Genomic DNA, 13,040 nt, shown 5'->3' on the forward strand with positions numbered 1-13,040 from the left:
CTTTTAGATGACTTGAGTTATAACAAAGTTACTAGAATGCCATTTGTTGCATATTCAAATATTTATCATTTTCTTTGTTGTAGGGATTGGCAGAGAATAAGAGCAGTTTAGGGCCAGAAGAAGTACGAAAGTCAGCCCTGGCACTTGTCATGGGCGCTCTGGACAATCCTAATCCAATTTTGAGATGTGCAGCTGGTGAAGCTTTAGGAAGAATGGCTCAAGTGGTCGGGGAAGCAACTTTCATTGCAAGGATGGCTCAACATAGTTTTGATAAGTAAGGAAACTTGAAATATAAAATATAACAAACTGCTTTAACAACAACAACAACATTTATTTATATAGCACATTTTCATACAAAAAGTAGCTCAAAGTGCTTTACATAGTGAAGAAAAGAAGAATAAAAGACAAATAAGAAATTAAAATAAGACAACCTTAGTTAACATAAAAAGGAGTAAGGTCCGATGGCCAGGGTGGACAGAAAAAACAAAAAAAAACTCCAGAAGGCTGGAGAAAAAAATAAAATCTGTAGGGGTTCCAGGCCACGAGACCGCCCAGTCCCCTTTGGGCATTCTACCTAACATAAATGAAATAGTCCTCTTTGTAGTTAGGGTTCTCACGGAGTCACTTGATGCTGATGGTTATACAGACTTCTGGCTTTTAATCCATCCATCATTGTTGGAACATCATGGTGCTTTGGGTAGATGGTGGTGGCACAAGCCACCACCAATAGGACACCGGAAAAGGAAACAGAAGAGAGAGTAGGGGTTAGTACAAATTTTGAATGAATAGTTATTATAATGAATTGGATATACAGAGTGTCAGGATTAAATTACAGTGAAGTTATGAGAAGGCCATGTTAAAGTAATGTGTTTTCAGTAGTTTTTTAAAGTGCTCCACTGTATTAGCCTGGCGAATTCCTACTGGCAGGCTATTCCAGATTTTAGGTGCATAACAGCAGAAGGCCGCCTCACCACTTCTTTTAAGTTTTGCTCTTGGAATTCTAAGGAGACACTCAGTTGAGGATCTGAGGTTGCGATTTGGAATATAAGGTGTCAGACATTCCGATATATAAGACGGGGCGAGATTATTTAAAGCTTTATAAACCATAAGCAGAATTTTAAAGTCAATTCTGAATGACACAGGTAACCAGTGTAGTGACATCAAAACTGGAGAAATGTGTTCGGATTTTCTTTTCCTGGTAAGGATTCTAGCAGCTGCATTCTGCACTAACTGCAAACGATTGATGTCTTTTTTGGGTAGTCCTGAGAGGAGTGCATTACAGTAATCTAGTCGACTAAAGACAAACGCATGAACTAATTTCTCTGCATCTTTCGATGATATAAGAGGTCTAACTTTTGCTATGTTCCTTAGGTGAAAAAATGCTGTCCTAGTGATTTTATTAATATGCGATTTAAAATTCAGATTACAATCAACGGTTACCCCTAAGCTTTTTACCTCGGATTTTACTTTTAATCCTAATGCATCCAGTTTATTTCTAATAGCCTCACTGTATCCATTATTACCAATCACTAAGATTTCGGTTTTTTCTTTATTTAATTTGAGAAAGTTACTATTCATCCATTCTGAGATACAGGTTAGACATTGTGTTAGCGAATCAAGAGATTTAGGGTCATCAGGTGCTATTGATACATACAGCTGTGTGTCATCAGCATAGCTGTGGTAGCTCACGTTATGTCCCGAGATAATCTGACCTAATGGAAGCATGTAGATTGAGAAGAGCAGCGGACCCAGGATAGAGCCTTGTGGAACACCATATAGAATATCATGTGTCTTTGAGTTATAATTACCACAACTAACAAAGAATTTTCTCCCTGCCAGGTAGGATTCAAACCAGTTTAAGACACTGCCAGAGAGGCCCACCCATTGACTAAGGCGATTCTTAAGAATATTATGATCAATAGTGTCAAATGCGGCACTCAAATCTAAGAGGATGAGAACAGATAAATGGCCTCTGTCTGCATTTACCCGCAAGTCATTTACTACTTTAACGAGTGCAGTTTCTGTGCTGTGATTTGTTCTAAAACCTGACTGAAATTTATCAAGAATAGCATGTTTATTGAGGTGCTCATTTAACTGCATAATGACTGCCTTCTCTAGAATTTTACTTAAGAAAGGCAGGTTAGAGATGGGTCTATAATTTTCAAGAGAAGAGGGGTCGAGATTATTTTTCTTAAGTAGGGGTTTAACTACCGCAGTCTTAAGACAGTCTGGGAAGACCCCCGTATCTAATGACGAATTTACTATGTCAAGAACATTATCAATAAGCACACCCGATACTTCTTTGAAAAAATCTGTTGGTATTGGGTCAAGGGCACAGGTGGATGGTTTCATTTGAGAAATTATTTTATGCAAATCAGGTAAATCTATCCTAGTGAAAGACTCTAATTTATTTATTATGGAGTACTGGGGTTTCGGGGGATCCTTAGTGTTGGGGAGATATACTATGTTATTTCTAATATTAATTTTTTGATTGAAAAATACAGCGATAGCCTCACAGGTTTTACTGGAAGTACTTAGGAGGCATTCCTTTGAGTTACCTGGGTTTAACAGATGATCAATTGTCGAAAATAAGACTCTGGGATTACTAGCATTGTTATTTATAAGCTTAGAGAAATAGCAGCGCCTCTCAAGACGGACTGTGTTATTGTATTCTGTTATTTTAACTTTTAATATCTCATAGTCAATAGTTAGTTTAGTCTTCCTCCATTTACGCTCAGCTCTACGGCATGTTCTCTTTAAATCAGACACTCTTTGGGTCTTCCAAGGTATAACAATGCTAGAAGATTTTTTAACTGTCTTTTCAGGTGCAACTATGTCAACAGCAGCCCTCACTTTAGTATTAAATCTTTCCACCTTACTATTTACATTCTCCTCGCTATTTAAGTTAACTATTTATTAAGATAGCCAAATGAACACGCTCTGACAGACAAATTAAACCTGTCAGAAACCATGGCTTCATGGGGGCCTAGTCTAGGCCTTCAGCACTCTCACAGACATCAGTAAAGTTGATCCAGCAAAATTCATCTATTATCCAACCTACTATATCCTAGCTACAGGGATACGGGGGTCTGCTGGAGCCCATCCCAGCCAACACAGGGCGCAAGGCAGGAAACAGACCCTGGGGAGGGCGCCAGCCCACCACACACACACCAAGCACACGCTAGGGCCAATTTAGAATCGCCAATGCACCTAACCTGCATGTCTTTGGACTGTGGGAGGAAACCGGAGTACCTGGAGGAAACCCACGCAGACACAGGAAGAACATGCAAACTCCACGCAGAGAGGACCCGGGAAGCGAACCCGGGTCTCCTAACTGCGAGACAGCAGCGCTATCCACTGCACCACCGTGCCGCCCTCCAGCAAAATTCCTTTGATTAAATAGTGAATGAGATACTCAAGGACTAAAGTGACTATTAAGGGGAACATGCATTAAAGACTGCAGCCAGGAAGCACTTGTTTACAGAAAGAGATGTGAAGAATCTAGAACAACAGTAAGATCTTGAGTTGCGCAGTTATTCAGATACTGTATCTGAATAAGATATTAGGACAATGTAGCTATTAGCTGAGTAGGTTTGATATACTCTGCGTGTTCATGTCGTTTGTTGGCTTCTTCTGTTCAGTTACTGTGTGAGTAAATGTCCACTTTTATTATTTGCATTTATTGTTTCTGCTTTTTAAACAGGTTGAAGTCTGCCCGTGATGTTGTATCTAGAACTGGACACTCCCTTGCACTTGGTTGCCTACACAGATATGTTGGAGGCATAGGTTCAGGACAGCATCTAAAGACGAGTGTCAGCATTCTGTTAGCTCTTGCACAGGATGGAACTTCCCATGAAGTCCAGGTAAGAGCTTTCAAGATTTTGCTTAAAATTTGCAACACATATTGAATTGCTCTATGAGTGCATGGTATCTACTGTACAGTATTACTTGACAGTAATGTTTTATTATTTAGTGAAAATATTCTGTAGAAAATATTTGTTTCAAAAATTCCTATTTTAATGGGGAAACTAAAGCCGTGAATATTTAAGCCTTGTATTTCTTGCAAACTATGTGGATAAACTCTTTAAAGAGCACTTTTTGGTTTTAAGTATGTTTTTTCCCACTAGTCAGTGAGTTGTGCTTTATGAACTTTTAACACTTTCTTTGCGTAACCATGATTAGGTAATCCGGTTAAGCATAAAAAGTTCTTGATATCACCTGCATTTTCTTTTTTTGAAATGTCAAACATATTCACAGACTGTTACACTTCACATGTCTCAAGTGCAATTTTTAATTTTCTTAGTTTGTTAGAATAAATCTTTTTACTGTTATTTTTTTTGTTTGTAGACTTGGGCTCTCCATTCCCTGGCCTTAATTGTGGATTCCAGTGGTCCAATGTATCGTGGTTATGTGGAACCCACACTTTCCTTGGTTCTTACCCTCTTACTAACTGTGCCTCCATCTCATACTGAAGTTCATCAATGCCTTGGGCGCTGTCTAGGCGCGTTGATCACGACTGTTGGGCCCGAGCTTCAAGGTACTAACCACACTGAATTGTTGCTTTCCATACTTTTAACATCAGTGGCTAGGATGCTGTCTACTGTGTATTTTTTAGTGTTAAGCAGAAATTCTTGAAATAAATGTCATATAGGACCTAAAACTGAATGCTTAGTGCTTGACATTTCATATAATAAAGGTAAATGCAAACAGATTTGATTGGAATCATGTATGATAGATTAGGCTTGCAAATGCAATACATTTGCAAGGTTTTTTTTCTGTTCTGTGGACAAAAGAAATAGACGCCATTTGCCTTATTGTTGAATTGTTCTTTGTTTCTAGGTAACAGTGCTACAATCTCTACAATCCGTTCCTCTTGCCTAGTGGGCTGTGCCATCATGCAGGATCACTCAGACTCGCTGGTGCAAGCAGCTGCCATTTCTTGCCTCCAGCAGCTACACATGTTTGCACCACGACATGTGAATCTGTCCAGCTTGGTTCCTTGCTTGTGTGTAAGTAAATGTAACTTTTATTTTTCTGAGGGTATTTTAATGAAATGTACAGATAACAATGGAACTTTATTAGTGTTGAGAAGGAGATATTAAAATTACTTTTTTCATGCTGGTTTAATAAAAAAAAACTTAAATGAATTATTTGCATTAAATGTTTGTTTAAATAATAAAAGCTGGATATAATTTTTCAGTCATTCTTGAATTAATGCAGTTCCTTACAAATGTGTTCAGACCTATCTCTGTCTTCTTATTGGGCTTTCTAGCTCCAGTAATGATTCTTCCCGCAGAATTTTGAGTAAATTGAAAACAACAGAAAAAATTTGATCACCCTGTGAATTGAGCATTGCAGTCATCAGTCCTACTTTAGCAAGTTTATGAATAAATTAAAAAAAGATTCCATAACAAAATACAACTGGACAACTCACAAAGAAGGTGTATTTTTGAAATTCCAAAGTTAGTTTTGATTGAATGCCACATCACCATCTTAAATAGTCGTCATGTAATAACGTGATGTTGCTATTGATTATGTGGTAGCAATCAAAGTAACGACAGGTATGTAGCAAAGCTGGGTCACAAAGTGGAGACAACTTGATTTTGTTATAACAGTAAAAATAAGTAAACATCATGAAAGTCAAATGATATAAAATCATGTGAAAAGATTTCTAGAAAATAATGCATGGCAGATGTGTCAAAAGCAATAAAAAACATAACATTTACAACAGATTTCCTTGTGAGAAATAATTGAGGACACCGTTGCCTTACTGCTGGCCTTCATCAGAAGAGCAGTATTCAGGTTTTGAATCTAAAAGATAGTTGTAAATGAAGCTAATGATCATTGCAATGTAGATAAAACAAATAACACAGGTGCAAAAATTAAGAAATGATACCAAACAATGTAAGGTGCAAATGGGCCTGGGCACCAATTTCAACTCTGGACTCTAGAGTTGTGGGACAACAATTATAATTGGTGTTGCCCCCCGACCCAAAGCTGTTTATTTTGTTTAATTTATAACTTTGCATAACTTCAATTTTGCTTATATAAAGTAATAATACTATATCAGGCAGGATAGATTATTTTGCTCTTCTAAACTGGCATTGTGTGAGTGAGTGATATATTGTATTTATGCATAAGTATACCATTCCATAGACTGGCACCTTGTCCAGGGATGTTTCCTGCCTTGCAGCCAGTGCTTCTGAGATGGGCTTCTCTCAATCTTGTGTTTAAGTCACTTTACAGATGTAAAGTTTTGTTAATTACCGCATGACCATGAACTGGACAAGCGCCTTACAAAATTAAGGGAGGAAATTAAGTATTGAACAATGAAAGGTCACCCAAAATTTTAGTTTCATATTTATTTCTTTTTCGAAAAATATTTCTAATCACATTGAAATGTATTGCTTAGAAAAAAAAGTTTTGTTTTTCATTGTTTTATGCATAAAGCCTGAAGCTCTTCACAGTGAAAATCAGTATGCCCGGCTTAGCACTGGGAAATAATAGAGAAAATCATGTTACATCAAACTTTTACACCCAAGTAGTTACTGTGGATGTGATGAGGTTTTTACTCATTTTTCTTCACTGTGTAAAATTAAAAGAAATATACAGTCATCATTTTTGAAGTGAGGAGCAGTTCACAGCTACTGGTATTACTCCGTGAAATTGCTGTCTGAACAAATGAGGTATTGTTTGAAAATGACAGCTGAATTCATTTTACAATATCTATATATATAATTCACTAAGCCGCCACCAGAGCAAGCAAGATACCCATGAAAGCACGCAAGCAAGCAAGACACCCATGAAAGCACGCAGGAAGGGGCGTGGATTAACTAAGCCGGCGACAAGTAAGACACCCATGGCGCACGCAGGAAGGAGCCACGCCCACCAACTCTAAGACCATTGGATACGACGACAACTCGCAGAACCAAGCCCACCAACTCGGACGCAACGACTCGGAAAAAACACCATCATTTATGTTCGTCTGTGCTAGAGTACACATGCACCTCTGAGCCACGTTGACTTTTCGGTATAAATCACTAAGCCGCCGACAAGTAAGACACCCATGGCGCACGCAGGAACGGGTGTGGATTCACTAAGCCGCCGACAAGTAAGACACAGATGGCGCACGCAGGAAGGGGCGTGGATTCACTAAGCCGCCGACAAGTAAGACACCCATGGCGCATGCAGGAAGGAGCCACACCCGCCATCTCGAACAACTTATCAAACACATACTCGCTTTGGTCTGTGCTGTGGTCCAAATCCAGCTGTGAGCCACGTTGACTGTTCATTTGCCCTCCATGGCTACCGCTTGAAATGTATTTAATGGAAACAACACATCTTTCAATGTTATAGAAATTCCTGCATCAGGTAACGGTTTGTTTCTATCAGTCGGGTTTTTCTGGAAAAATGTCATTGACGAAACTGTTGCTCTCAAACTTCGCAACGTGGCTGACTTTCAGCAACACTTACATGCCCCTCGCTACGCTGTGAGAGCGATGATTATTTATTTAAAAACTAGTCATTTAGCCCGTTACAATAACGGGCGCTAGAACAGTAGTGCATAAACATTAGTAGGAACAGTCTATATTAAATGGCAAGGGACTTTGACCTCATTCTTTTTGTTGGTCGTATTTTTCTTTCTTTCAGCCTTTCTTTTGTTGATGTTTACTTGCTGAGCTGACCGTTCTTTGTGGGCTGCCGCCGTGTATTGTGTGTCTTTAATTTTCTGTGACAGTAATACTGTCTTGTACGGCTCTATTCAATAAGGGAGCGCACAAAAAGGCGAGCTTCAAAAGGGCAACCTCAATTGAGCGCGGCAAATAAAGGCGTTCGTAGATAATTTAGTTCAAATGGCTCTGGAATATGTGAAGAGCAACAAAGGTGTAGATCTTTATTTACGCGCGCCTTTATTCGCTGCGCCCAATTGAGGTCGCCCTTTTGAGGCTCGCCTTTTTGTGCGCGCCCTTATTGAAGGATACCGTCTTGTACGTCTGCTGGGTTGTACGTCCGTAATATAACTTTAATTTTCTCTGCCAGTAATACAGGCGTGCGCATCGGTAATATGCCTTTAATCTCCTCTGACAGTAATACTGGCTTGTATGTGGCTGTAATATGCGTCACTGTATTGTGTACCTTTAATTTCCTCTCGCAGTAATACTGGTTTGTATTTCCGTAAAACACCTGTAACTTTCTCTGACAGTAATATCGCGCATTGCACCGTGCCCCGCGCATGTGCACTTCACCAGAAGACACCCACACACGGACACCTGGACGCACACAGGGATTTTATATATATATATAGATGGCCTTTTGAAGGGGAGCTGTGGACCCGCTATACCACATGAACACCTGTGACATTGCCTTCACATTGTTTTCCTTTTATTTCTGATCCCGTCGAGCAGATCAGACACCCAGGCAAACAACACTGAATAATCAATAGCTGCAACTACTTTGCCCGCCCCAACTCCTCACCTGAGTCGGTTTCGTCTGTGTTCAGCTGTGTTTCCCAATCTCGATCCTTGAGAACCGCTGTGGCTGCAGGGTTTTGTTCCAACCAGATTTCTAATCATTAATGCCGGTGAAACTCATCCGGGATAAATCGTTTTTTCAAACGCAGCTGTGTAGCAGATTAGCTGGATGTAATAATCTGAGATGAATGCGCGCCCCTGCGCTGAGTGAAAGGCCAATGTATATTGAGTCTAGAAAACATGATCAGGAAGTCTTTGATAGGCTGCAACAAAATGATGAAAGAACGGGCACATTTTTTTCACACAAGCTGTGTTGGGTGTTAGTTAGTTAATTAGTTACTCGAAGGATTTTAAGATTTAATATGCACAAGCGGTAACACTGCAAAAGCAGCCCAAACCAGAAAGGACGGCTGGCAAAAAGTGGCCGACAAATTAAATGTGTGTGCATTATACTTACTGAAAGCAGCGTTATGGATTTTGCAAATGTTCATTTTTTTCCCTCTGCTTAAAAAACATTTAAAAAGCGGCATGATTATGCGGTGTATACTACTCCGCGGGTTGGTATGCAGCATATAAAACAGTTTGTTTGTCGTGGATAATTTGCCTTTTACTTTTACACGAAGTCAATTTCCTGTTAGGTTGGCCTTTGCGATGACAATTAATAAGGCACAGGGCCAAACTTTCAAAAAGATATGCATGTATCTGCCAAAACCAGTTTTCAGTCACAGACAGTTGTATGTTGCTCTCTCCAGAGTTCCATCTTTTCATTCACTTACTGTTGTATCCTCAACCCTACCCCTTTTAGACAACTGTGTCTTTCCGGAACTGTTCAGCCATCAATAAATAATTATGCGGCGTATGCCTGCAGGAACAAGTGCAGCGAGTGAGAGAGCGAGCGACAAACACACACACACGTGCGTGAGAGAGCGCTGGATGCATAAGAATAATAATACTTCATTACATTAATATACTGGTGTTTTCAGTATTCAAAGCGCTATCCACACAGGGAGGAACCGGGAAGCGGACCCAAAATCTTCCACAGTCTCCTTACTGGAAAGCAGCAACACTACCACTGCGCTACAAGGCAGTTAAAGAATGCACCGGGCTCAATTTTGTTTTCACTTCTGTTTACAGCGATCGGGTCGTTGCTTGCATTATTGCAATGTTACTTTTCTTGGTGCCTTATTACATTATGCCTTATTACGTTACGGATGTTTCACATGTTCATTTATTTCCCTGTGTGTAAAAGACATTAAAAACGTGTTTCTCAACTGTGACTCCTGAACAACTCCGTACGCAAGCTATATTAAGCGTCAACAACGAAGACTCGCTACACCTTAATGAACAAGTGCTGAAACTTATCCCTACCGACGAAGTAACTTTCACCAGTGTGGCCTCTATCGTCACAGACGATCCCGCTTTCAGTCACGGACAATTGTATGTTGCTCTCTCCAGAGGTCCATCTTTTCATTCACTCACAGTGGTATCCACAAACCCACCCCATTTGGACAACTGTGTCGTTCAGGAAGTGTTCACCCATCAATACATAATTATGCGGCGCGGGTTGGCAAGTTTATATTAAAAGCCAAACTTATCTGTTTGTTTAACTAGCTGTTCTACCTATGTTCACCCAGTACATTTTTGTGAGACAATGGACCTCTGTTACAGTGCCATCGGGTAATTTGATTTTCTTTTGATTTTTGTTGATTTTATTAAAATCAAATAACATTCCATTCAAATAAATCAAGTTTTACAAAAATAGGTTCACAACAAGTCAACCCCCATCCCTGGGTAATTTTCTGTATACAATAGTTTTATTTTTTCCCTCCTTTTCTACATTTCTGCTGTAGATCAATTCCATCTTTAACTTGGCTTTTGTTGATGGTGATTGCAAAACAGTATTTTACGGGAAACCGTTTTCTTTTTGAATTGAACAGGGTAATCCGTGGGAACACCTTAGTGGTGTTAGTGTAAAACAGATTGTAGCAGAACTCTATATTAAAAAACATAGTCAATAGCGGTACTTAGTAATATTACAAAGGTGATTTAAAATTCATCCATTCAAAGTTAAGAACTGCTAAAAATCTCCATTCTCCAGCAACATCAAAGCCTAAGTTAATGCTGCCTAAGTATACAGTGGATTTTAATAAATATCCACCAAAAAAAAAAAGTACACTTCATTCTGTTCAATCGTAGCTTGACTCCACAAGTTAATTTGCAGTGGTGTTTTTTTTTTCTTTAATCTTTTTACTTCAAAAAGCACTTAATGCTGATCATTGTTTGGGTTTCAGAAGTTAATGATGATATGCAGGTGGACAATACTGTTGGCTTTTTGAAAAACAGAAGGCTATGCAATGCTAAAATGTAGTGTAATTGGTTTATTGATTTATTGTCTCATATGTTGTAAAATAAAGTGCACTCTTGGTCAGCTGCATTATGTTATCATTGTCCTCCAGTCTGAATCTTGCTTTGTAGATTATGTCAAATAGTGAATAAAAAACAGCCAAGTTTCCTTATTAATACATTATATTTCACATGCATGTTTGCAATAGCAAAACTTGCCAAAAACAGGTATTTGGGTTTGGTAAGTTTTTCTGTAGAAATAAAGAAAGGGAGATTTCTCCTTAGTGTTTTGCAATACTACATACACTGGTTTTGGCAACACATTTCTCAGAAGGCAGTCCAGGTTAAAATAAACATAATCCAAAATCTGACAAAAAGATGTGCTACATAAATAAATGTTGTTGTACATTTTCATATAAATGATGAACTTTGAAATAATCCACTGAGACAATGAAATTCTACCTTTGCTGACATGCCGCAGTTGTTGATGATCTTATTCAAACTTTGTGAGCACTGATAAAATCGTAGTTCACTGGCTGATGGGCATTGTAGCCCCCATGTTGTCATTTGCCACAAGGTTGTAGATAATAGGAAAGGGAAGGGGGTCATATATGTTAAATACCTTTTTTTACTGGACTCATTGCACAAAATTGAGTATACTCACAACCAAAGCACCTAACAAACACTTCAGCTTCATAGTGTACTTGCTAAACACATCTTTATTGAGCTTTGCCAAACTTTCCTCCTTTCAAGTTGCTTCTGCAGACGGCCTTCATTTGCATAAACCAGCACACTCCATTTCTCTGTGCAATCGCTGTTAGTGTTGCGGCGGAAATCGACACAGTCCATTAAAATGTCTTACTTGTTAGGGCATTATTATGGATGAATATCAACAAATAAAAAATTACAGGTTGGCTAATATTCTTTTTTCTACAACGCCAGCATATTTTAACAAAATCGGTCAATGCATTTTTGAGATTATGAGGTGTTTGGTTTTGCTTCTCAAGGGTGGGTTTTTACCCCTAAATATTTACAGACTGAAATGTCTTTTCTTAGCATATACCTACTGCCCTAGATGTATGATCCTGCTAAAGTTCTGCTTTTTAATTAAACTTAAAATAGATTAAATATGCATCGAGAGGACCTTGTTCAGATGAAAACAAATAGAATTACAAAAGTGCAATCAACTCAGTAATTATTTGCCACAAAAATGGGTCTTCAAGGTAAAGAGCTGCCAATCCAAGTGACAGACAACAGAAATTTAAAAAAGAAATCTTGTTTTTCTACAATCCAAAATGGTAAAATGAAAGAGCTATTAGAACCAACTTTTATTTGGCTTAGTACTAAATGAAGTATTAGGCAGAACTTTAAATTTGTATAGATTCTTTGTCTGTTTCCACTATATCATTTAACTCTGAATTTTTTACACAAAACTCAGTTTATATGGCAATTGCAGCCTTTTAACTTTGAATCAATAGTCTGTTGGTGTCTGGTAAATAAAGTATTGTCCATCAGATTTTCCACTTATTACAGATTTCTTAGCTACAGAATTATGGTGATTTTATTTATTCATTTTATGCCAGTACAAAATAAGGGAGATTTTCATTTTTTAAGATATATAGTCATGTTAAAGCTTACACTTATACATATAAATATATATATTAGTGCATCTGGAAAGTATTCACAGCGCATCACATTTTGTTATGTTACAGCTTTATTCCAAAAAATTCATTTTTTTCCTCAGAATTCTACACACAACACCCTATAATGACAACGTGAAAAAAGTTTACTTGAGGTTTTTGCAAATTTATTAAAAATAAAAAAACTGAGAAATCACATGTACATAAGTATTCACAGCCTTTACTCAATACTTTGTCGATGCACCTTTGGCAGCAATTACAGCCTCAAGTCTTTTTGAATATGATGCCACAAGCTTGGCACACCTGTCCTTGGCCAGTTTTGCTCATTCCTCTTTGCAGCACCTCTCATGCTCCATCAGGTTGGATGGGAAGTGTCGTTGCACAGCCATTTTAAGATCTAGGCTCTGGCTGGGCCACTCAAGAACATTCACAGAGTTGTCCTGAAGCCACTCCTTTGATATCTTGGCTGTGTGCTTAGGGTCGTTGTCCTGCTGAAAGATGAACCGTCTCCCCAGTATGAGGTCAAGAGCGCTCTGGAGCATGTTTTCATCCTAGATGTCTCTGTACATTGCTACAGTCATCTTTC

The 13,040-nt window shown here is 38.6% G+C and overlaps 1 protein-coding gene across 2 annotated transcripts in view; it reads left to right on the plus strand.

Annotated features, from left to right (window-relative positions):
- The window catches only part of heatr5b (HEAT repeat containing 5B), a 132,607-nt gene that overhangs the window by 42,209 nt on the left and 77,358 nt on the right, over positions 1-13,040 (plus strand). For both annotated transcript variants that reach the window (XM_028820881.2, XM_051919165.1), the window contains exons 18-21: positions 84-274; positions 3,704-3,863; positions 4,348-4,537; positions 4,840-5,009. In XM_028820881.2, the coding sequence (XP_028676714.2) occupies positions 84-274; positions 3,704-3,863; positions 4,348-4,537; positions 4,840-5,009 (711 nt within the window). The remainder of the gene's footprint in view (positions 1-83; positions 275-3,703; positions 3,864-4,347; positions 4,538-4,839; positions 5,010-13,040) is intronic.

Source organism: Erpetoichthys calabaricus, chromosome 15 (assembly GCF_900747795.2).
Source record: "Erpetoichthys calabaricus chromosome 15, fErpCal1.3, whole genome shotgun sequence".
NCBI lineage: Eukaryota > Metazoa > Chordata > Cladistia > Polypteriformes > Polypteridae > Erpetoichthys > Erpetoichthys calabaricus.